Source organism: Apteryx rowi, unplaced genomic scaffold (genome assembly GCF_003343035.1).
Source record: "Apteryx rowi isolate R43461 unplaced genomic scaffold, aptRow1 scaffold_439, whole genome shotgun sequence".
In the NCBI taxonomy this organism is placed as follows: Eukaryota; Metazoa; Chordata; class Aves; order Apterygiformes; family Apterygidae; genus Apteryx; species Apteryx rowi.
The window spans coordinates 762,008-788,216 of NW_020450693.1; the positions used below are offsets into that span (position 1 = coordinate 762,008).

At 40.1% G+C, this 26,209-nt stretch overlaps 1 protein-coding gene across 1 annotated transcript; it reads left to right on the forward strand.

The window, feature by feature from the left end:
• The first annotated feature begins 268 nt into the window (after positions 1-268).
• On the forward strand, positions 269-7,651 carry TMEM45A (transmembrane protein 45A). The gene is made up of 5 exons (XM_026076750.1): positions 269-479; positions 2,961-3,173; positions 3,853-4,037; positions 6,249-6,394; positions 7,246-7,651. The coding sequence occupies exons 1-5, from the start codon at positions 290-292 to the stop codon at positions 7,337-7,339; spliced, it is 828 nt and encodes a 275-aa protein (XP_025932535.1). The 5' UTR covers positions 269-289; the 3' UTR covers positions 7,340-7,651.
• Positions 7,652-26,209: the final 18,558 nt, after the last annotated feature.

Here is a 26,209-nt window from a genome sequence, read left to right on the forward strand (position 1 = left end):
ACTGCAAGCTTTGCATTTCAGGTCAGCTGTTTTACAGTTGGGTGACATTCATGTTCTGCAAATCTAAGAAACTTGGGAGAGCAGCTGGGTGTTTTGAACAGCATTTGAACAGAAAATAAGTACTCAAACTCTATTTAATTTTAAATAAAGTGTGAGGGCTTAATTCAGTGATGTTCTTTTGATCTATGCAGGGTGAGACTTTCAAATTATGTCCAATGGGATTCTCCCACCATTCCAATAATCAGTCTGCATTTTTATTTACCTTCAGGTTATTGCATAGTAGAAAACCATGGGCAATTTCAAAGGTCATGCCCTCCCTGGAAGCTTTTTCCTTCTTTTTGGCTTGTGGTGGTCAGTGAAGTATCCACTGAAGTATGTCTGTCGAAAAAACAAGAATGCTTGCTACCTTGGTTCCAGGGCAGGATTTCAGCGCCTGGAATTTGTTGAGGGGATCATCAAAGCTGTCTTTGCCCTGATTGGTAAGTTAGATGCCTTCTTGAGGAAAATAATAAATATGCAAAGGGATGTGCTTTTTCATTCTTTTTTTCTAAGTTTGTTCTCTGATAAAACGTATCCCGTTCTGATATTTTTAAAATTAGTGTTGCAAGAAGCATAGTGTTATGAACAATTACAATAAAATTTCCCCATTTTTTTTGTCTTCAGTTCAAGAGAGGATGCCATTCTGAAGCAATGCTTTAGATGGATACAAGCTGCTGGGCTCAATAAACAAAACTGTGGGGGGAGATCTGGTATGTTTTGATGGACATGGAGGTCAAACTCGGTGCTTTACTTAATTCCTCTTGACCTTTAAACACTAGGAATCTAAGAACTACTGATGCTACTATTATTAATTATATACTTATGATTGCGACACAGTCTCCGTGTATAGCCTGGAGCTTCTTCACAATGTTTTGGAGCTTCTTTATGATCTCCTTGCTGCTTCACAGATGTTCCATTTGAACATTCATACTCCGTGCACTACTTCAGGGAGGGAGATGCATTATTTGGCTGCGGGGCTCTCACATGCAAACTGTTAGCTCCAGACAGTAGGGGCATTGTTCAGCTATTTTGAGTCTGACAAACTCAACCCACTGCTTTGAATGGTTTCAGAGGGCCTGCTGGCTTTCAGGTGTTGGTAGTCTTCATTGAATTATTGCTCAGATGCATAAATGCAGATGCTTTTTTTATTAACAGCCCTTGAAACTGAAATTATCCACAAGAAAACACTGAACTCCAGATCTGATCGCTGCAGAATTGTTACAAAGGGGGTGACTGTTTTGCATTCTGTTATGGACTGGCCTGGGTATAAACTCAAGGAGATGGTTTAGTGAGCTATGCAGTTGTTTGGAAATGCCTCGTTCTTCTTCAAATTCTAGCATGGAGTATATTAGCAATTTACCTTTACGGAGTAAGTAAGTAATAGAGGACTGGGGGAGGTCAGCACATGTGGGCCTCAAGTTGAAAAGGATCTTAATTTTTAACATTAAGATCATATTTTATCTATCTCCTCTTCTTTAAATGCTCACAGTTCCCTGGTATCTAACCATGATGCAGATTCTATCCCATTACATTGTGCCGAAATCTTCTTCCTACTTTTCCTTCCTCTCTGGGAGTTGTATCAATTCAGATACACCAGCAATTAAGTGATGTTTTGTGTATAGTATATCGTTTGATATGCCTTAAAAAATTATCAAAACCTGAATAATACCACTCATTTTGAGGTGTGGGGGAAGATATTTTTCTTACAAATCTCCTAGTGAGTGTCTGGAGATAGTCGGATATTTAAGACATGAATCCAGTGGTTTTGTTTTCACCCTGAAGAAAAAAAGCTATTATTTTAATGTATGGTAATTTTAATTCCAGTTAAAAATGTGGACAGGAAAGCCTGGCAAGAACAAACACTAAAAGCAGCAGCAGGAGTAAAAACTGCTGTTTCTGTGTACGGCAAACTTGAAATAAAGGTGGAAAAACACTGTGTTTGTTCTGCAGCTTATCTACTTATATAGGGGGATATTGGCACACACTATGCTAAACAATATAATTAACTTTAATGTCTTAAAAACATAATGTATTTTAAGCACAAACTTCCTTGATCAAATAGAGTATCTAAAAGCAACTGTCCCTCTTCTGGAGTACTGTATTTTGTTAGCAACACAACAAGGGGCCAAGGTAAGGGAAGCAGTAAAGCAGCAGTTCAAATATTAACTCTTTACATATCCTCATGGGACCTTTAATAAGTATGCACAATGGAGGAGTTTCCTTTTATGGTTTTATAGGAAAGTTCCCCTTTGATTTTAAAGTTTGAACTATGCCATCCTACATATTGCAGGGGACTGAAACAGTAAATCTTTCTTTTGGGGACTTCAACATGTGTTAAACTCATGTTTAAACCACTGGAAAAGACAGCTGAAAAATTTGATTGGCAGACTACCACAACAGCAATTGTTTTTTTTTAAAAAAAAAAAGATTGCACAAAATAGCTGTCTCCATTTTCACTGCTGGAAACTGTAGGATGCAAATAATTCTGCCAGCAGTGGAACTGAAGCCTGGTTTCCTGTGGCTTTCTCCTTTCTGGATTATGTGATGCTTAATACATGCTTGAGCTCTCTCTGTGGTCTTTCCCTCAGAACGGAAACTTATTTCGTCTCTCCTCTAGCCACTGTCTATTTTCTTGCAAATTTATAGAAATTTAATATCTTTGAGGCCTCTGTTCCTTGTCAATTCACTTGAGTTTGTACAACACATTAAAAACTTTATTGAGATTGGCAGAACTGGGAAGAAGGGAGCAAAACATGGCAATCACCCAGAGCAGTCCTCAGAAAACCACACTAAACCCCCAAATGACCAGTGTTATTCTGCTTTGGGATATATCGTAGTCTCTGTTGCTTGTATAAATACTTATTGTCAGCCTATACCTTAAGCACCAGGACAGCTACTAATAGGTCTCGTTTCATGTGCAGGAATGGTGGCTGAGCAGTTTGTTCCTGATGGACCTCATCTGAAGTTGTATAATTATGAGGAAAAACACTGGGATCACTTGATGAACTGGCAGCATGCCACCATGTATCTGTTTTACGGCATTTCAGGGTTGGTTGACATTGTGGCTCATGGCACAAATGCGCTGCCAGTGGCCATGGACAGAATGATGCTTTCATTAGCAGTTTTTATTGAAGGTGAGTTTACCTCTCTTTGCAGAGATGCCTGTGAAACTCAGAAGGTTTATTTGTACTTACAGGCATCAGTCTTTTGGCTGGGATTTTCAAAGTAGCCTTAGAGAGTGAGTGCCCACATTTTTATTGGAGTCGAGCGTTTAACTTCCTGAAATGCTTTTGAAAGAATTGGTCTTGGCCCTCCTTAAATTGCTGAGGATTTGCCTGTGGTGCAGCCTAGAAATATGATCATGCATTGCACAGCTGTATCTGTGCTTTCCTAGCCAGCTAAGATAGTACCAGAAATCTAGTGAGAGTAGTGGCACAAGCCTATTTTGAGTAAGCGCTCAGCAGCTGAGGCATTTACTTCAACTTATGTACTGATATGGTACCCAACTTGTTAGCTGAAAGCCACTGTGAGTGCATTTGCCTGCACTAGAATCACATGTTGGAAGATGTGACATACTCGATTTACATTTTCTGTACACACAGTATGTCTCATAGCCTCCCTCTTGTTACACTGCAGAGACAGATGAATGAAACTTTCTGTTATCATGTCTTTTAAATTAAAGATGATAAAGCTGTAGCTTCCCATATCATTTTGCAGTCTAAACTCAAGAGAGGAAATATGGAGGCATCAGTCTTAAAAAATGACTCTTAATCTGATCACTTAATCTTGAACTGATCACTTAATTTATTTCAGGCTTTCTCTTCTGTTACCATCTTCACGGGAGAGCCATGCTGGATATTCATGTTCATCAGTTATTGTTATTTGCTATCTTTGGAGCTGCTGTTTGCATATTTCTGGAAGTTTTCTTCCGTGGCAGTATTATACTAGAGATGCTCCGTACAAGCCTCTGCATATTACAAGGCAGCTGGTTCTGGCAGGTGGGTCACTTTTCTGCCTTAGGGTTTTCTTCCTTTGCCACTATTAGTCATGTATCCCTTTGCAGATGTTTCACAAGTGATATAGTATGCCTTTTAAACACAGATCTCAAAGGACTCACAGATAACAACTCACCATTAATGCCCCTTCAAAGACATAAAAGTATTTATCATATCCATTTTACAAATGAAGAAGTCATTTTACTTCTACTGTCTTTTATCTGAATCAATAAAAAAGCTAAGGTGGTTTGGCTAAGCTGTCCCTTGCTATAATCATTAAACATTCTCTCTGATCTCTGTACCATCCTGTTCAAAATTTGCAAGCTAAAAGACAGTGATTTTGCAGCAATATATATTTACTATCCTTTACAAAGACAGTCCACACAGCAGTGGGAGTAGTGAGTAAATTCCCAGAAGATTACAGGAAAGGTGAGGCAAATAACTCATTGACATTGCCACAAAGAGGAACGAAGGTGGAAATTATCTTTCATATGCTGAACCTGCGGTATCTTTCCACCTTCTAAAAACATTTCAGTAGTGGCAAACTATATGCAAGAGGTGTTGAAGCTCCTGAGTGTCATCAAGACATTGGGCAATGCAATGGTTCCTAGTTTTACAATGTTCTGGCATTTGAACAGAAGAAATAACAGTCTAAACTTCAATATTTCAGAGATGTGGCTCATGCTAGATGAGAAAGAACTCATCGAAATGTAACTGCCATGCCTTAGTTTATTTGTGATTCTATTTGATTAAAAAATATTTGATAGCAATCCATTCTTTACTGTTAGAACAAGACAGAGAATTTCATGAATTGATGCTGTCTTGTAACAAAGAAATAGGAGTGTTAGTAACTATGTTTGATCTTATAGTGGAGAACTGAGGTCACCCCAGTGATTTTTCTTTCCGGCGTGTCTAGACTGGCTTCCCTTTTTTTATATGCTGGCCAGACATGATGAATAAAAACGTTTGCTGTTCCTTAGAAGAACTGGATACTCAGCACCAGATCAAATATTTAAATACTTGCTCTGGCAAGACGACAGACCTCCTAAACTGCAGTCTTTTTCTGTAAGTGAACTCAAGAACCTGGTGCTGCAGCACTTAGTGTTTTATTTTCTTGTTTGCAAACTTTTCTTTGGTGATTCAAGAAGCTCTACAGTAGAAGAATTAGATGCAATCATTTATTCTTCATTGTTTGTCTAGTCTAATTTTAAAACAAGTAATTTCTTTACTTGACTCCAAAACAGTCAAGTTACTCCAGAAACAATGTGTTTTTTGTTTCAAAGTAAAAATTGAAGAACTAAAAACACAGCAGATTTAAGTGTGGCTTTTTTCACACCTGCATTAGACTTCAACCGTATGTGTGACTGAAAACCACATACTGACTGCAGAATGGCAAATTTGTAAAAGGTAAAGGAGCTTTTTTCTGCATCATCAATGCTTTCATTCATTGAATTCTCTGCATGTAAATGCAAAATGTGCTCCTCCCTCCTTCCTCCTCTCCCCCTCTTTCCAGCTCCAAATTTCTCAACGAAATTGCTAAGGAGTGACTCTGAAGAGTATTAGACAGTACCGAGGACTGGTGCTTACTAAGTCAGAGCCCTGACTAGCTCCCTGGCTTATACAGTAGTATGAGTTTGATCTTTCCCAGCTCTAGATAACCAAATCATCAACGTGCTTCACACCAGTTAATAGCCTTGAGTGAGAAAGCTACATTTTTATATAATTCCAAAAACTCATCTTTTCCCTGGATTGCCCAGAAGAAATAGAATTAGGGTTTGCCTTTATTTATTAACTTACTGTTTGTCTTCTGAACTATTTAACACATTCCCAGACGCTGTTGGGAAGAAGGGAGTCCGCATGAGTGTCTGGGCAGGTTTTCTCATTGGTGATGTGTTTGCAGTTCAGACCACACATGGCTGAGTATCAGCCCCTCTCCTTATAGTGCACAGTTCTGATTTCTGCAGGACTTGTTGGGCCAATTTGATAATTTTCTGAGCAAAAGCAGAAGGCCTCTGGAGTTGACTCTGCATCTTCAAAGGCATTTCTGCAGTACTAGATAAAACCATCCATCACATCTGAGTGTGACTGCAAAACTGTTTTCAGTAATAATTGCAGAAATAATCAGCACATTAAAAAAAATGAAATGTCTGCCTTGTGATGGGTAGTGTAATACATGATACATGTCAGGTGATGTTTTCTTTTATTTTATTACAGATTGGCTTTGTTCTTTATCCTCCAAATGGGAGCCCAGAGTGGAATCAAATGGATCATACTAATATAATGTTCCTGACAATGTGCTATTGCTGGCATTATGCTTTTGCTTTTCTTATCCTTGCAGTGAATTATACAATTGTCAGCTGGTAAGTTACTTGAAACACTAAAACTTTGGAGACTTGTCTGTTTACTCTACCAGGAGATTTATTGTAGAAAGGTTTCACTGACAAATCAAAAGGGTTTCACAAAATGATTAACTGTCTCGCAAAATAAAATAAAAATAGATATTGTTAATTAATGAACACAATATGGCTCACTGTTTCAGTAGAAGGGGGAAATAACATACAGAAAGTACCATTCTGACAACATAATGCTTCTCACATAAAATGAGCTCTTTCTGATAGTCTTCCACATCTGTAATTTCATAGGAAGTTAGAAGTAGGAGAGAGCGTTTTTTCCTACAACATATTCTCTCTCTGTGTTTGTCTGTACCAATTCCAAGTGACTTAGTCACCAGGTTTCTCCGCTTAACTTTGAAGATTGTTGCAGAGGCTTCTTGGTTGCTGCTTTCCCTCAATCAGACCTGATTTTTTCACTGGACAATTTCATCTCTTTATTTCTAAAAATAGGCCTTTCCCATGTCACCCAGTGTCAATTCTGACAAAACTCCACCTGAAGTGTTGACTGCATTAGGAAAATGAGCCTGATTCTACCAGGGGTGATCGCTTTTTGTTTGCAGGATATTACCAAGCCTTTTCGTGCACGGTCTGAAACATGATTCTCACCCCTTGTTTTACCCTTACCATTCTAATATCCCTGCTTAATCATGCTTTGGCCATATTTAGTTCTTGCAGTCTTTCTTCATAAATGAATCATTTGAACTGTCTGATGAGATGCAGGAGTTAAACAGGTTATTAGCATGTAAATTTGCCAGGTCAGCCTTTGAGTCACTATCTGACTTCTGATATATATGACTTTTTTTTTTTTCCCCCCCCAGGGCAGTTCATTCAAAGATTAAACAGTCCCAATCCATGGAGATGGGATTACTGAAAACATCTGAACGAGATCAGGAGTCTGAAGATGAAATTTAGTAAGAATGGGGCTTTACTAGTTTGCCCACTCTACTATTAGGCTAATTGTTACCTCATTTCTAGACTTGTTTACCATCTTATTCATCCTTTATACAACTTGCTATGCAAATATCATCTTCTGGAGTACTGTATATATCTGCACAGCTAGATTTTTATTTGCAGAGGGTAAGCTTGATGTGTGGTGATTCCAATAATACCTTGCTTATCTTGTACATCAGTGGAAAAACAGATTAATATTAGACAAACTTGGACTGGATGAGGTAACATTACCAAGTCTGTGAGTCAGACTCATTAACAGCTAGGCAAAATGTTTTTCTTCTGCTTTTTAAGGAACTGATAGGATGAACTAATTAAGATGTCCAAATAAGTGCTTTTGCTGAACTGCAAGTCACTGTGCATAAATAACTGTGCAGACCTTGAAAACAGTAGAACAACATAGAAAGTGATAGTTACCTTGCCCAACATGTTTGTGTCTTTGCTTGTAGCTTTATGTTAAATGGAAAGAACTACTCACTGCAAATCTGTTCAGCATTTCTTTGAAGAATATGTAGTTGGTCATGCTCATATAGACACTACCAGACTTCTATAGGAGGACCAAAGAGATGTATAATAATTAAAAATGACTGGAAGTATTCATCTCGTGCCTAGATGTTCCTGCCTCTTTCCTATCATTTGGCTTTGAAAGGCAGTGAATTGGCTCTACTTCTCCCAGGCATACCAATTGACTTTTCTAGAAAGGCTGATGTGTGTCTAGGGGGGCAGCATCTGACCACAAAGGCAGTTTCTTTACCAACGTTGTTTCCTTTCCTTCAGTGGAATTTAGTGGAATTTCAGCAGGGTTCAGGGAGAGACACATGACCAGACACAGCACATAATCAGGAGCAGGTAATGCTGAACTGGATTTAATGGTGGATGAGATGGATTTGCACCCTTTTCCCAGTCCCTCCCTAGCAAGTTTTAAGCAGCGTGCATAGTGAGCTGTGTGAGGGCAGATGTTTCATTCATCGTAACTCCATGCCCAGCTAATCGCAGCAGGGTCTGAATTTAAAAAAAAGATTGTTTTTTAATTGTATTTCTTTTTTTCAAATGGACAAACCGAAGTCCTGATCCTGTGAAAAACAGGGTGCCCTCCTTCCCAGCGTTCAGTGTCACTAGAATGTGCTCCAATCTGAACAGTACAAAAAAAGGAAGTTAGTGATACGTGGCAAAAGACATTAGAAAGTTATGTTGTACATAAGCACACTGCCCCCATGGGGTGGACATCTGAAGTATAGCTCTAACTCTAAATGCCTCTTTTGAAAGACATGGATTAGCATGTGGACAGGAGAGAGCGTTTGGTGTTCAGCAGCGCGTATGCTCTATTTTCCAGAGGATGGAGCACAGAAGGAATGCTGATGGCAGTGGGCCACTTTGTATATCCATCAGTAGTGAGGTGGTTATTCTGGAAAAGTAGCTCCCTCCCTTCAGAACACCTCTTGTAAAAATCTTGTCTTCTTCTAATTACTTTTGGAAATATGCTGGTACAGGACAATAAATTCTGTACAAACACTACCAGTTCATCAGGTTTGGTGCTACAGAAGTATATTTCTCTCACTATTCTAATATCTACATAAGCTCCTAAAGGAATGCAGAACTGGACTCTGGTGGATGAGTAAGAGTTGCAGGATCTGGCCCCTTCACTTTTGAGCTTCTTCTGTATTTTTTCAGTGTAAACCAGAGAAATGAGTAGCATAAAATTACTGATTGCAGTAGGCCTATTGCTTAAGAAGATAAGCACAGAAAATAATTTATAGCTCAAAGGGATCCCAAGACTTAGAAAAAAAATCAAGGCTGTTTCACCTTGAAAGGAACATAAGCATTCACCTCATTTCTAGGATCCACATACTTTTCTTCTCTTTTTTAAAGAGAGCCTTCCTTAGTTGTATGTGCTGTTAATGCTTAAGTTTTAGAATGTCAGGTTTATCACTGCCTTTCTAAAGTAAGTGAGGTTGTTTATTCTGAAGTAGATCTTAAGAAAGTACTTTGCTCCTCATAGGCAGAAACAATGCAAGTTTCTTCACTGCTTTTCTGAATAAATATATTTAATACTGTACAAGTATTAAGGTACTCTATCTCTAAACTAAAGGGATAACTGAAGCAGGAGAAAAATATGTTAAAGTGGCTGAGCTTTGATGTCTTCTTAGAAGACTTCAGTTGGTCGTTTTTGAAAATACTTTAGATTTTTGCTAAGTGTCATGAAGTGACACTTGGAACTAGATGTGAGATTATCTAGATGAGCCTAATTTTGAAGGTGAGAATTGTTGACTCCCAGATGTTTCTTTGTTTAGAAATGTGTAATGGGGAACGGCAGATGCATAGCCAAGGAAAGATCACCATTTCTCTCAATAATTGTTTGCTCTTCTTTAGTGCCTTTCTCTGAAAGGTCTTGGAGATTTTGGCAAACTTAAACAAAATCTGTCTCAGGGCAGCCTTGTGAGCTAGGTATCAGTATGGGTATTTTTGCAGTTTTGCATCTTGGCTTTACAGTGGTCTTAGTGTAAGCTCTGAAATAAATGATACCTACTTCACTTGGCAAATCTAAGACTTGAGTTTCACTGGTGCAGTTAAATTAAAATCAAATTTTCTGTTGGCATAAGTCAGAAGGAATATCCACTGGTTTTCTGAGGAGCTTGCCTGTTAATGGTAGCAGGGATATATTGGCCAAATGCAATGTATCATTACACCCAATTACAATCTTATATTTGGGTATAATTCATTGTTCTACATCACTATTGTCTGTAAGCTTTTTTTAAAGGGCAGAATTTTTTACCCATTAGTATACTTGAGATGTAGAGATTTTGCTGTGCTATGAAGTGAAGAAGATAGTTATATGTCTAGTAGAACTTGGGGATTATTACAAAAGTTTGTCTTGACAAGCCAAAATCAGTTGACGGAGTGAGCCCCATGGATGAGTTAAATATTTTAATAACTTGAGTGAGCTGTGAATTTGGAGGGTGTTTAGCAAATTCTCCTTTTGAAAAACCTGCTTTTTTAGAAACAAAGAGTGCCAGTACTAGAACTCGATGGCCAGAAAAGAGGTTACCTGCCGGTGTTTCTCCTGTGACCTCAGCCTTGCGATTCTGACTCTCACCTGGGCAGTGTATTCCAGCAGTGGTTGTAGGTCTGTGTTTTGTTGTGAGAGAACTTGATTAGGGTTCAGCCTGCTGAGAGGTATCATCTGCACCTCCCTATGTCCCCTTCCAGTGAATCTCCTCCAGATTGTCAGAGAACTGGAAAAATAAGCCTATCAGGTGGCTGAGGTGCAACCATGCACAGCAAAGACACTTATAAAGAACTCCAGTGACGAAGCTAATACAGTCTGTGGCAAAGAACTCTAGGATATACTTCTTAAAAGAAGTAACTCTTTATATAAGAGCAGGTGTTATTGTATTCTTAAGCTTGAAGAAATGCAGGTCAAAATGGATCCTGAAGTCTTACAGAAACAGTAGTCTCGTGGATTTAATTTTTAATGTTTACACTACATGTAGAGTGAAAGTTAAAGTGAGTTTCTCAGCCTAATATATTTTTGGTAAGAAAGAAAGAAACAATCCATTTAAGGAGTGGTCATTTGTTAAGCAGAACGTTTGACCTATTCTTTTCAAGCATTGTTCAAAAGAGGTGTCTAGAACACTAAGGTAGCTATTACGCTTAAAAAGGTATGACCTTTTTCGTTCCACTAGCAACAGATTTTGCTTGAATTTCATGAGTGAATGGAATTCTGATGAGTTTACAAATGCCACTCAGAAAAAGGTAGCTACTCTCAAGAAAATTTAAATTATTGTTAAATATCGGTGCCTTTTAAAAAACTATATGGTAGCTAATAATAGAAAAGATATGCCTGTAATTTTATTTAAATAAAAATGATTTATTCATCTAAGATGTCTGTCATGTTTTCAGGGGAAAAATGCAATCATTTATGGGACAGGGTGAAGTGGGGTGGACATGTTACCCTTATGGCCCATCTGGACAATTGAACTAGTTGGGACAGGAATTTAGGAAAGACCAGTTCTGTCTTGACAAATTTCTTCACTTCTATCATTTTGCTGTCACTTACAATACAGATGAAAATAGCTGTTCTTGAGACTCGGACAGTAGATCTTCACAGAGTCACAAAAGTCAAATTCTAGGGGTAAAGAGGATCCCAAATTTGGGTTTGTTCTCGTGTTCCATACACCATGGAGCAGCCAGTAAGGCATGTGAACAGAACTGTGTGAACTGTGGATTTTTCTGTTTTGGCAAGCTTGATAATAAAAATATTTAGGATTGTTTTGACCTAGTTAACTTTGCTCTCTTTTCCCTTTAAAGAAAAAAAAAACTTTTTCAGCTGTAAGATGAAAATGCATTCTGAAACCGAAAAACTGAAGTATTTGGAAAAATATTTATAATTGCAGTTTTTTTCCTCTCCATATTTTGGACCACTTTTTGAAATTAATGCTAGGGGACTGTATTTGGCAAAAATTTGCAAGCAATTTTGGCTTCTCTCAAACTGTGCTTTGGTGGATAAATTTATTATTCATTAAAGATTATAGTCCCATGGCTTTCTTTCATCATTCCATGGATTTGATACCACTTTGCTACATATTTTACAGGTGGTGTTTTTTCAGTTATAGAGAACTTTGAGTGGTGTGTACTTCGGTGTACATAAGAAAACTTTTAAATTTCTCCAGGACTGGGTAAGGAAGAAAAAGTCAGGATTTACTGCTTTCCTATATCATCTTTATGTTCACAAAATTTGAAAGAATTGCAGAAGACTTAAAATAATCAGTAAGAAATTTTAAAGAGCTAGAAATAGCTTTAAATAAATCATTTGGGGAATCAACTAGTTTGCATTAGAAAACCAAATGTACCAATGTCTTTGTATCCCCTGGGGTTGGGGCTAGGGCTGGTTACTCCCAAACATGTCACCAGGGAAACTGTTTACTCTCATGTTTGATGACAAGGAAGAGCCAGTGACACACTACATGCCTGATCCCATTTAGGTAATCATGTAAAATGCACATTTTGGCAGCCATGCTCTATACAAAACATAGCAGATCCAGTGTGTGTCAGGAGCTCAGCTCAGAGCTGGGGTGTGATTCTCCTTGCAGGGAAGACCAGGGGCTTCGCGGTCACTTCAATGTTGGGGTGAGGCATGCAGGAAACATTTGAGTTCGGATCAAGAGAGCACTCTGGGAGCAAATCACCAGATCGTCCTAACTTCAAGAGCTTTGGTTTGCCTCGTGGAGAGGTATCAGGACATGGGAACTGGAGTCCTTTGAAATGAAACTAAATCGAAAGATGCACTGCAGCGGTGTGCCTGATGTGCTCCAAGTACTAATGGGCATTCAAGTCCATGGAATGAAAATAGAGTCCCAAAATATAGCTGTTATGTAATGCATAATTGTTGCGCTCCACAGGTCTGCTCCTAGAGCACCACAGATCTACATGTGGCTATAGGTAAGGCAAACGGCTTGTCTGATACTGGAAGGAGGGGGAGAACCCCTGATCACAAAGATAAATAGATTAAATGTGGCTTTCTCTCATTTCTGTTATCCGTATTTCTTCAAAGCTCTGTCATTGTTCTAAATTCTACAAATAAAAACTTTTATTTACTTTTATCTAAATCTAGCTTGAATTAAGAGTAAATTTGGTGGTTCAAGGCATTTTGATCCTGCAGGTTCATTCATCCTTAAAACTGAGGCAACTAGACAACTTTTGTCTGGTACCTTAATGCAGTCCTCCATGAATGCTTTGAAATATAGCAGGGTTCAATACCTTTGAGCTACAACACTTGGGTTAGGAGTCACTAGTACAAAAGTCAGTGGAAGGAAACAGTAGCTTTTTTTAATCCAGAAAAAAGTTCTTTAGCATGTGTAATAGTGGAAGGAAGCCTGAATTCCAAGGACTCCCAAGGACTGTGCAACAGCAGCACATCTGTTAAAAGGGAAAAAGAGATGACTGGAAAACTGCTGGGCATTTGCCTTTTAAATCTATTCTGGGTCAAATATGTGCTTGCTCAAAATATGTGTTAGTAAAGAAGTCTAATATTTTTACAAGAAGGCATAACCAAACTCCGAATTTTTTTCAGAGCAATAATTTTTAACACCTTACTATGTAATTGTTACAGTTCATGGATCTCTATAAGATATTGGATATACTTCTCAGAATGAAAATGCATAAAAAAACTATTTGGAAAACATAATATCAAGTGCTACAGCATACTTTGGAATTTGATTCAGAAAAAGAGCTTTTGTGTAAGGACTACAGCTTTTTCACCTCAAAATATTCTGCAAAGAATAGTACCAAAGAGGTCAAGGTCACAGTGAGGGCATGTAATTGGAGCAGAAACGGTTGTGTCTACACATTGTGGTTATCTCCGAGCAGAAGAAAGAAATGGGAAAGAGGCTACTTTTATAAAGACAATCTATACAACTGAATAGCAATTAAGCAACTAGAAATCCCTCCTAAGTCTCAAAGATTGAAGGGAGGAGAAGCAGTATTTACTATATAAAACATTCCAGTCTGCCTATAGCATTATTTAATAGATACAAGGTTGTCAAATATACTCTCTGGGATTTTTCTGGGTCCTGCGTGGCAGTCCCAGAAACCATAATGCTGATTCCCTGTTCCAGAAATGAATGGCAGCTCGAGTGACAGCTTGCACTGCTTTGCTGGAATTTTACTTGTTTGTAACTCCAACTCAGCCAGATGCAGTTGACGCATGAAAAAATCTCAGAGATGGTGTTTACTGCTGGCACTGCATTTTATTCAGGCTTGAAAACAAAACAGAAAGGAAATAAGAAACATCTGGCTCCAATTATGGCTTAAAAGAAATGGAGGAAAGCTGAAGAGCAGTTTCGCTTCCTGACAGCTGCATTGCACATACAGTTTTACAAGTAATGAGATTTGCTTTCAGTCTGATAACTTTATCATGTAAACATGGTTTAATATTTTCATAAATAAAAATGTACTGTTCTTTAGAATATACTAATTGATTTGTTTGGGTTTTGCCATATGTTTCTATATGCTTTTTTAAGGTTTATGTAAAATATTCATGTGAAGTTAGAAGTTTCTAATCTTTTTCACTCACAGTCCTATTTCCTTTGCCATTTCCCAGGTTACAAACCCTCTTCCATTTGCAGTCCTGGTACCATAACCCAAGGTTTGGGAATCACAGTATTTTATATATAAACAGTAATGCAAAAACACATTCAAAACACAACATTCTGCTCAAAGATGTGCCTGATATTAGGAAGGATTCAGGGATCCTATTTCCTTTGAGCAGAAAGAAGCATGTAAGCTTGAACTCCTGTCTCTTTCCTACCCTGTATATTTATTTAACACCTCTGCAAGTATATGGAAAATCACTGCTACCATCTAGTAGCCTTTCTACTAGGAGAGGACACTAGAAAATTAGACCTGTGATTCAGAACCTGGTTAAGCTTTAACTACACCACGATCTTCAGACTTGGTGCAATATTGGGCATAGCTTAACTTTATGTTGCTTAACTGGTCTGTGACTCAGTTTCCTCATCTGTAAGACCAAGTCCTGTGCATGCATTGCCATCTTCCTGAGTGTCCATCTTCCTGGTTGCCATCTTCCTGAGTGTCTCATAGATCCAGTTTTAAACTCTTACCGCTTCTAATCCAGGAACATCAAATATTTAACCACTTATCTCAACAGGCTGGAAAGTAATTAAAACGCACAAGGGCACTAAACCTCTGTGGTAACCAGGATAAGGAGGCAGTGCTTCTCTCCAGCTGGATGTTGCGGCTGCTCCACTGCTGCTGGGTGACCCCTGGGGACACATTCCCACCCCTCGGAAAGAGAAAGGGTACCAGCGCCTGTGGCCGTCCACCCAGTGGGGGGTTTCTGGGGTCGTGCCTTTTCTGGAGATAAAAGCCTCAAACTGCTCCACCATACCAGGGGGCTTCTTTCTGTTGCTCTTTCTTTCGGGCTAGCAGATCCTCCGACGGAGCTGCAGGTTTGTCCCATAACCGTCACCAGGGTAGCGGCACAGTCTTTCATTAACTAAAACCTCTGCAAGCCAAATTTTAAGACATTTGGGTGTCTGAAGAAGCATATTAACAGTTTCAGAGGTCCCATTTGTAAATGCTTAGATCTTAATTATTTCTGCATTTCCTCAGACTTCCCTGTGTCTTGTTCTGGGACACTTCTTTTGCCTTTCAGAAGCTTTCCTTAGTACAGAGTATCTTGCTTGCTATTAATTAGATCCGCAGTATTTTCAGTATTGATTTTTTGATGATGAGGTCTAAGTCTGTTTCCCAGATTGCCACCAAGGACATTAACGGCATGCTTTATCTTGCTCATTATTTTCTTGAGAAGAGGAAAAAAAAATCTTAATGTACTGTAATGCATTAAAGAAACAGTAGCACCTAGCTGGGCGTTACAGCCCAAGAGACCTGAGTCCTTTTTTTCACTGTGGGCCACTGGGTTTCTGTATGTCCTTCACAAATCACTTCAGTTTTTTCGACCCCGTTTCTACACTGGAGATAGAAGTGCTTCTGTAATTAAAAAAGCCAGATACACCTCCTTTCCTCACTAAGAGCCACCAATGAAGAACACTACATAAGAGCAAGATATTGGCCCTGCTAACATGCAGAAAGTTCAACCACAGATCTGTGATGACAAAAAAATGCTCTTTATTCCAGCTAGTTCTTTAAATATCTCTGTTTGTCTCTCTTGATCTTGAATGCAAGATTAATTTCTTAGTTTTCAATTTGTCAGCAGGACACATGGTAGCATGTGGAAGAATATACTGTTTTGAAGAATACTAGTGTTACAACTTTTCTTTCTGCTTCATATTTTACTGGTGTCTTTTATCTGTTTTCCTTTTCTTCCAATCATTCTGTTTCCCGCTTCCTTCTGGATGAAGCAGATGGCTCAGAAATCTGAAGACATAGATTTTATCCTCAATTGTACCAGTGTTCTGCTGAGTGACCAAACTTCACGGTGGAGATGCACAGAGGGGGTGCAATAAGGCTCTTCCACTGTGCATATAAGCACTGTGGCTTTCCTCCAAACCTTTGTTTCCCCCTGCTTCCCCCTTTGCTCTGCCTGCCCATATTATGTAGCATGGAAATGCCAAATCCTCTTCTGAAAGTAAGTGTCAAGAGCCTAGTCTAGGCCAGTCCTAATGAAGTCATTTTTTCCATCTACTGTCAGCGCAACAGGAATATTACCTACCTCTTACTGCATAGGAGACTTAGCTCTCACCCTTCCACAGCCTCCTTTTTTTCCTTTCTGTCCTCACTGCTGCAGCACCCAGTGGTTGTGACTATGTCAGTAAATGAAATAACGCTACACAACAGGGCCAAATTCCTCAGCTGGTAGCACATCACTCAGCATGGTTTTGGCCTGCACCACCTAGCACTCCCCCAGACAGCATGCAGGTACAGTTTGGGGGCCAGCAGCAGTTTCCAGGAGGCAATATACACAATATAGAGAATATATACAATATAGAGAATATATGCAATATATACAATATATACGAGGGCGTCCTGCTTGGAGGGAAGACGGGCTAGATGGCATGGCCGTGAGCCGTGCTGCACACTCAGAGAACGGGCTCAGGCCCTGGTCAGGTTATAAGTATTAATGTAGCCATGGCTCTGCTCTGCAGCATTTCCCTATAACAAGTGGGAGATGTGAGATTTAATGCTTTGAAAAGTGGAACGTTTTATCAGGTGGAAAAAGATGGAAATTATTGTGAATTACTTCTCTAGTAAAATTTTTTTTAAAAGGAACTGAAAAGGTTAAAGTTCTACCAGTAGACAGGTAGTTAATGGCTTATCCACCACAAGGATATCAAGGTATAAAACCATTTTATGACAGAGCAGACTCAGCCTGCACCACAACATGCCTTTGCTCCGCTGGGACAGAAGGGTACTGGTTGGGATCATCTGTTGTGCAGTGACTGTGACCCTTTGGACGTTGTGTATTTGGCAGCTTGTTATCAGGTTCAAAACAGGTAATAAATATAATTCTGTTCTGTTTGAGCTCTATTTGAACTCTATGTGTTTTTGTCTTTTCTTTCCTTTTCTTCTATTTTTTAAACAAGATTACTGATAGAACCATCAGTGCCCAAGGCTTCTTCAGTGGAAATGTCCTTCTTCTCACACCAATGTTTTAAGTCCTTCAAACTTTGTATTTTTTTGGAAAACAGAATAATCTGGCACTCAGTCTCTGGAGTTTTTTCCTTGTAATGTATTTACAGTATACATGATTCCTCTGATACAACTTTGAGAAATATCTTGAAAGTCTATCACTATTCTTGTTGAGATCTGATTTACTTATCAAAAGAAAGAAATAAATGTCAAGCTAGTTGGATAAATTATGTTTTAAAGGGTAAATATTTAGCTCTACAGGTAAGTATTTAGTATATGCCTTATACTCACTGCATGTAAACAAAACATATGCTGCACCTGTTCAAATTTTTATTACATTATGGAAAACTCTTTTGAAGGACTATAGGAGATAGATGTATGTGGTTTGCATATTATATACCTGAAAATCAGTTCAGTGCAGACTTATGTGCATAAACTTGGAGCAGAAAACTTGTTAGTGTTTCTTCTCAGCAAAATACTTACTGTATTGACATGATACAAAAATCATGTAGGAACTCAAATTCAAAATACATAGAAAGAATCAGATATTTCTTGGTGCTCTTCCAGCAGGAGGTCAAATATGATCAGAGACTTGGAAGCCCAGGGAAATGCCTACCTGAGGCTACGTGGGGATATATTTACTTGATTTATCAGAAGTTTGTGGGGAGGGAACATAACTAAGCACAAGAAACGGCACATAAGTAAACACTAATTGTTTAACTTATGTCAGTAATAGCCTACCTCTGTGAACATAAGAATGTGCCTAGGGCTTTGTTTTCCTTGATGATCCTAAATCCCCCAAAATGGGAGTTAACTCTCAATGTAGCTTTTGCTTATGCCTAAGGTTTCTACAAGTGCAGGACCACTAGCTGCTAGGACTTGGAGTTGATCTGAAACCACTTCAAGTGTGGAGAACACCTTCATGCCCATCTGATGTAGTGCTTGCCGGGCACAGTTGTAAGGTTTCCTCTTTTTTCAAACTTTAACTGTAAGTGTTAGTATTAACAGTTTGTTAATAACAGCGGTGCTTGATTTTTTTTGATGAGTTCATGATGGCTTAGGTTTATGCAAGAATCACAGTTTCCATTTAAAAATGCATACACTTAAGTAATAAACGCAGAGGTAAGGCAGAGGCTGTGTGTGGGCGCCTGCTATGGAAGCTGAGTCTGTACCTCCCACTACAAGTGCTGGAGTTTCTACTTCACAACTTTGTGCTTTTCTGCTTTTCTGCTTTAAAATGGGATGATTCATGGCTGGAATGTCAGCTCTATCCTTTTTTTTTTTTTTCTTTAACCTTTCCATTTTCTTATACTCCTTTTTGCAGCTCATAACTAATACAGACAGAGTCAGATGGGGACAGCGCATCTCGGCCTGGTTTTAGAAGTGCCACCTCTGACGTCTTCAGCGTCAGGCTGCCGTGGGCGCTCCCTTCTCCCACTCCTCCGCCAGTCAGGCAGGGTCCAGTGCATGTGCCGCACCAGCCCCTGGCTCTGCTCCGGCCATCCCGGGTGCCGGATGTGCTCGATGGCCCTGCGGTGTGATCTGCTCACACACTGCTGCTGGCACGTGACTGCCGAGTGAGGCAGAGGCCGGGAGCTGTGCTGCAGGCTCAGGAGTATTATTTCGTGGGGCCCTACAGGGCTCCCAGCACAAAGCAAGTAGCAAAGCGGGGCCGGGGAGGAACAGCTGTCCAAACATATATCCCTGTTCCCCTGTTATATCCATTCCCTGCAGCTGCCTAGGTTGGGCCACCCAGATCTCAACTGCTTCATGAATGTTTCTTCCCTTTTTGTAAGATTTCCAGTGGAGAGACAACGTGTTTGGAAAAGCTGATAGCTAATGGAGACATCACCTAGCTGCGCATAGATGTTATTCCACAGTCCTCATAGATATCTGGCCGTCATGTAGCTGAGGAAGACCGAAATACAAATGCTAAATAGCAACAACATGAGCAAAAGTCCAGCAGCGCCTGCCAAGAGCAGAATTACCCCAGCCGCATGGCACATCCCTTACAGTTTGTGATAGACTTCCAATTATATGAATCCCATTAAGCAGTAAGAAGTTAGGCAATCAACATTAGCACATGTGTTCCTGACAGCACTGTTTACTTTTTAATCTTCTGGCTTTCCTCTTTTGTCAGAGTCTGAAAACACAAACACTGAAATGTCAGATCTAATGGCAGCCTTCAACTTTAGTTTGCTGTATCATTTCAAGGCATAAATTACATCCAATGCGCAGATACACAATTTCCACCGTGAATCTTATGGTGAGGGATTCCAGACTCCATGCCTCCAGCTAGGGAAAGGGTTAGATAAACCGAGAGAAAGCCTTAGGCCCTAGGGATCCTCCAAGTCTCGGTCCCATCTCCCAAAGCTTGAGGTCCACTAGCTCATTCTCCACCGTAATTCCTGCTGCAGAATACCCCTTCTCCATTCAAGATTTGCCAGCCTCTTTTTTAAGAAACCTTAACGTTTTCAGAGCTTCTAAACACAGCAAATACCATGGGATACTCAGAAATTTCCAAGAACTGTGATTTTTCCATTATTGCTTCTATCATGCATTTTTTGAGTTTGTAAATAGAAAATATAGTCAGTTGTTTCCCGAAGCTGCGGCAGCCTGTGTAACAACTGCTTCAAAGTCTGCTCATTCCTGCCAAAAGACAAAATAAAAATTAGCACCTATCCTGGAGTGCGAATAGAAGCTATGGCTGGGACTGGGGCATGGATTTTTATCTGCTTTATCCTCAAATGCCTGGCTTAAACCAGAATATCTCTGTGCGATTCTTGGAGGTGCGATTATCCCCCTCTCTGTTACCAGTCTGGGTCTCTCAGCGCTGGGCAATCCGCAGCCCTCTTTTGCCTTGTAGCTCCCTGTGAAATCTTGCAGAAGCAATCTGGACTTTTTATGAGTTTAATAGCATGAGCCTTTTGCAGAACGGAGGCTCATGACACCATTCCTGCAACGCAAAGTAATTTCTGAAAGCTTTAACCCCACATTCATGCCATTTTGGGGGGAGGGTAGGAAGGAGCTAGTGATTCAGCACATGGGCTAGACTGTGGATTGCAGAATGGAATATTTTTTAACTGAACTTCCAGGTAAATCAGCATCACATTTGCTCCTTTCCTTCAGCAAATTAATATATACATATATATTTTACTAAATACATAGTTATATACATATACACACACACACATATATATATATATTTGTTTCTTTATTTACACAGAAACTACAGAATCCATTTTACCTCCATGCTTTTGCCTCAACGAGGGAGTCTGCCAAGATGGGGCCTGCGTTTGCCCAGAAGAGTGGGTGGGCTTGCTTTGTGAACTAGGTTAGTATAAGCACCATACCATAAGCAGCTGGTGTCATTTCTGTGAATCCAGCCCCTGCTTTGGGGGGGCTCTCATGTGTCTCCCCTCTCCTGAGACCTGCTCTGGAGGGTCTGCCGTGCAAGCACTGACATGCTTCTACTTTCTAGGCAAGACGTTTCATCCACTTCTGTCATTCTCTTAAATGAGTAGTATATCTGGGAAAGATATTATGAGTTTCAACTGACCATGGCCTGTTTCTAGCCAATTTGGCCTTTGCTTGAATTCCTCTGTTTGAACATCTTGAAAATCTGATCAAGACCTCAGTGGCTACATCAGGATTGGCCAGAGTTAAAGGGACACTATCCAGCAGAGGATCCTGCAGGATAATGCTCGTCCTCAGCTCCTGCTGCCCCTGGTGCTGGTTTCAGATGAGTCAAATGTCTTGTGCCTGGCACAGCACTGGCCTGTTTAACTCCTGTTTCAGGCTCCACTGCCCCAGTGCTGCATCTTTTCACTCCTGCAACTGGAGGGGGGGCTCCACATCAGCTAGAAGGGTGCTGGCTTGTTGTCACAGGAGCTGGTAACGATGCCCAACTCACACTTTCCAGGCAACAACCGGCTCTGTGGCCAGTGCTTATGAAGTTTGTCATGTCACTTGGCATGTGAATACCCCCGTCATGTGTCTCCCTGCGCAGTGGCACCTTTGGCAGATGAACTCGCATGTTTGCTCAGAAGGGTGTCGAAAGCTTGAGTAATGGGAAAGATAAAAGATAGCTCTTGAATATGTGCTCATGTCTGAATGCATACATGTTCATGCATGCATGCAGCAATTCATTCCTGGCTTTCATCTATCAGAAGGAAGCCAGCAGCACCACAAAAGTATTCACATCCATGGGCCTAGATGGGATTATTCCAAGAGTGCTGAAAGACTTGGCTGATGTTGCTTTAGGGCTGCTGTCTGTCACCTGTGAAAGTTGCCAGTGTTGTCTTCATCAATGTCTTCATCGATGATCTGAATGATGACACAGTATGAACTCTCAGTAAAGCTGAGGACAATGCTGTACTTGGCGGTGGGGGGGGGAGATATGGTTGACACACTTAATGGCAGAGCTTCCATTCAGAGTGACCTTGAGAACTGGGCCAAGAGAAACCTCACAGCACCCAGCAAGGCCAAGCGCAAATCTCTGTGCTTGGGGCATTGGTACAGATGAGGAACTGACTGGCTGAGGAGCAACCCTGCTGGAAAGGACCTGGGAATGACAGGGGACACCAAGCTGAATGTGAGCTGACAGGGCGTGTTGATGGCAAACAAGGCAGATTGTCTGTGCCAGGGAGAGTACAAGTATTGTCATGTCATGGGAAACGGAGACCCTACAGAAAATGAGACGTGAAGAAAGTTACGTGACTTGGCCAGGAAGCCTGTCCCAGAACGTGGAGACCAGGCCAGGGCTCTTCAGCCCCCTCAGGACCCACCCATAAATATGCTTCTTTGACTCATTCCTGCCTGCTGAAATGTGGTCCAAATTAGCAAAAGTTAGCAAAAGCAGGATATTACCAACCCTAAGACCAAGCAAAAATTTTCTGCCTGTGCTTTGTAGCCTTTTGACAGAACTTCAACAGACTAACATTTTTTTCCAGCATTTGCAGCATGGCAAGTGAAGTTGGTGTTAAGTTATCACAGGATGGTGGGTCAGGCCACAGATCGATTTAGCTCATCATCCTGCCTTTAGTAGTAGCTGGCATCAGGCACTTAGAAAGCGTATAGTGTATGGGCGAGCTCAGGGGGAGCCTCCCCTGCCCCCTGGTTCAGATGCCAGCAGGCAGCAGGGCAGCCACTGCCCAAGCCATGAGCTGCGTCCAAACCATCACGTTTCAGAGCCGCCAGCACAGTCTCTCCCATGACCTGCTCTAACCTCGTTTGGAGCAAATTTATATTTTTGCCCTCTGCTGTAGTCTGTGGCATTAGACTACCAAATCTAATTACTCATGGTGAAACAAGATTCTGGAAGTGAAAAATAATAATCTTTTTTAAATTTTCTAAGACCAAAGCAGTGAAAATAGTACGGAGAGCAAAAAGCAAGGGCTTTGGCAATGACATAAAAATCCCTTGCAGCATCTCAACAGTTTTGTTTTAGGCAAGATTTACCTAACTGCTTTCCAGTCACTTTGGCAAAAGATTTAATGAGTTTCTATGGTCTCAACTATATTTTATTTTTGAAAATTGCTCCACGTATTAAAAACATTTGATCCGGATATATGCTTTTTCCTTCTGTGCAGTTAATTTCTGTGAAGTCAGTGTTTACACAGCGAACATTTCTGAAGACATTTTAAAAAACCTTACCTTTCAACAGATTATAGTGGGCAAATACGACAATTCTGCAGAAAAATGTGAACCTGACACTGTGAATGGTATGTGTTTCTTTCTGTTCTCTTCTCCTTCCCCAAAGTAAATGTAAGGTTTGTGAAAGACGTCAGATTATTAGACCAGGAGATGCAAGTTCCCTGTTTAAAGACAGAACAGCATATATATATATACATATATAAAATACATGTTCTAAGAAGAACAACAATTAGTTAGTTAAATAACTGATGGTCACTTGTAATGCTGACACACATGCGGATAACACTGGATGGAGTGTCATGTCCCAGTGAGGCCATGTGCATGTGAGCAAGTGCTTCTGTACTAAATTCAGATCTTTCTGCTTTTATGAAATTAGAGGTAACAGTTCAATAGCAATCCGGATGTGCTCCAGAGTGGGAAAAACTCCTACTTTACAACCCCCCCAAATTCTGAATTGCAATGAAAATCTGGACTCCCTAGCATCACAGGTAATCTTAAGTTATATCTTGATGTACTATTTAAAAAGTGGCTAAGATCCTACAGCATCATCCCCCCAAAAAATCCCCCAAAACTCAACAGGTAACTGAGGCAGCACATATTTTGTGTTTGTAAGCTATCCACATTTCTTAAAACTTTGCATCAAGAAAAATTAACCACCAAAGCCTTTTCAGCAGCATTCCTGGCATGTGCCTGCTTTGCAAATGACTTGAATTTCGAATGGTGACTCTTCTATTTTGCTCAGTTTTGCCTGAACACAGCATCCCATTTTACATCTGTTAATCGGACTGGGAATTCTTCAGCGCCCAGGTCGCAGCAAACACTGCAGAACAGCAGCGAGGATGACCCGGGACACCAAATTAGTGAGCAACTGAAAGGCATTTGGACAAGACCGGCATGAGGGAAGAAAGCAATGGTAACACCGACATGTCAGGAAGGATTAAGAGCAAAGCCTTTCCATTCAGGCCTGTGATTAGTTGACCAAGGATGAGACACTTTTGTCCCCCTGCAATTCAAAGGCAAAATCTCCCGTATGAATGACAAGCTCTTCCTGATAAAATCCAGAAGTCACTCAGCCTTGCTTTAAGGCTTAGCTCTGCAATACCTGTGAAACCTGGTGTGCTGAGCATGATTGAACCCATGACAGACAGGGACTGTTCCTCTTCTCCCAGTTCTGCTCTTCTGCTCCTTAGCACTAGTCCCAATTAAAAAAAAAAAAAAAAACAAAAAACTGCCGCAGCCCCTTTAAGTAAGAAACAGTCAATTCCTCCTCATGCTTTTTTTGCATGAATATTATATTTCCAACCCAACACTTCACCTGTCTTTATCTTTTGATATGACAAATCAAGATCAAGGCTATCCTTTCCCAGTATCTAGCCCTCACTAAAAGATTAAAAGTATTTAGTTGCAACTTCAGGTTATTCTGCTGCCATTAGTTATTTGGGTTTTTTGTTATGATTTTTAACGTTGTACTGCCATCTAGTGAACTCTAAGACAACTCCTGTTCTTACAAAGGTGAATATTAGGACATCTGAGGAAGATGTCTATATGTTAGTAATCAAGAATGCATCGGTTTAAAAGGATTTTGTTCCTGTAAGTACAAATATTTACTTAGAAAACAAGGTGATGCCACAAGTCAGAAGTAAGACTAGTGAACATAGGTGTTCACAATGTACTGCATGTTCATGGTGCACATGCAGATGTTTTCCAGTCAAACCATACATCTCCAGTTATTATAAGTGCAAAATTCTTTTCTTTCTATGCAACATGTTCAGCTTTCTTTCCTGCTACTCAGAGATTTGAAAACACTTCATATGTTAATGGCTGAATTAATCTTGATTTTGATATTTTCCCAATATTAACAATTTGAGAATAATTCAGTTATTTAAGCTATCCATTGAGTTTATCACTGGATTAGAAAAAAGATAACTTGTTATTGGTCTCCATAACATAATAAGAAAATTGTCCTCATAATTAGCAAATTTTCCTTGTCTTTAAGTGTTCATGTTACCTAGCTATTCTTCACATAGAGATAATTCCTCATCAATTTTTGTGTTTGCATTCTTAAAATATTACAGACATTTATGCTCTACCCATTAAGTGGTAACTGGACCCACCTAGAGCTTCTACCAATTCTCATCAGTGTCTCCAGCACTGAATGTTTTATTTCTGTTTTCTACATTTATTCCAATTTGACACTATATGCAGTGTACGGAAGTGAGGCTGATGTTCCCGGTGCAGTTTATGAGCACCATATTGAGAAGAACTAATTTATTCCGTATGATACTTCTTAAGTTCCTCTCACAGCTTTTCAACACAGGCAGTTCTGCTTCCTTAAGGGATAGTGAATGGTCTACTGAAGCTTATAGATCCAGAAGTTCAAACAACTGAAGACAAGCAGGTGGAGGGGACATCTTACCGCTGCCTTGGAGAAAGGCAAGGGCAGGGTCTTCTCTGAGGTGCACAGGTTTAGGATGAGAGGTAATGGACATGAGTTGCAACATGGGAAATTTCAATTAGATCAGGAAAAGTTTCTCATCTCCCTCCAAAGGTCCCTCCAATAAAATAAATAGCCCTCCAGTGTAAACTGTTTGCTTGACATGGACTGAAACAGTTTAGACCACCAATTACTTGTCTAATTTGATTTTATGTGAGAATGTTATAAAATCATTGACTGCTTTTCCTTTTCTTGTTTTCCTTCTGCTGAATGGCAATTTTCTAACAGGTTGAAACTGGGAACTTCAGTAATGTTTCAGCTATTGCAAGTAACACCCAGATCCTTACTTCCATGCCAGACCAACTGACCACACAGAGTATTTCCACTGCTGCTAATATTGCAGTGAATCACAGAATCACAGAATCGCTGAGGTTGGAAGGGACCTCTGGAGATCATCTAGTCCAACCCCCCTGCTCAAGCAGGGTCACCTAGAGCACATTGCACAGGATTGCATCCAGGCGCGTTTTGAATATCTCCAGAGAAGGAGACTCCACCACCTCTCGGGGCAACCTGTTCCAGTGCTCTGTCACCCTCACAGTGAAAAAGTTTTTCCTCATGTTAAGATGGAAGTGTCTGTG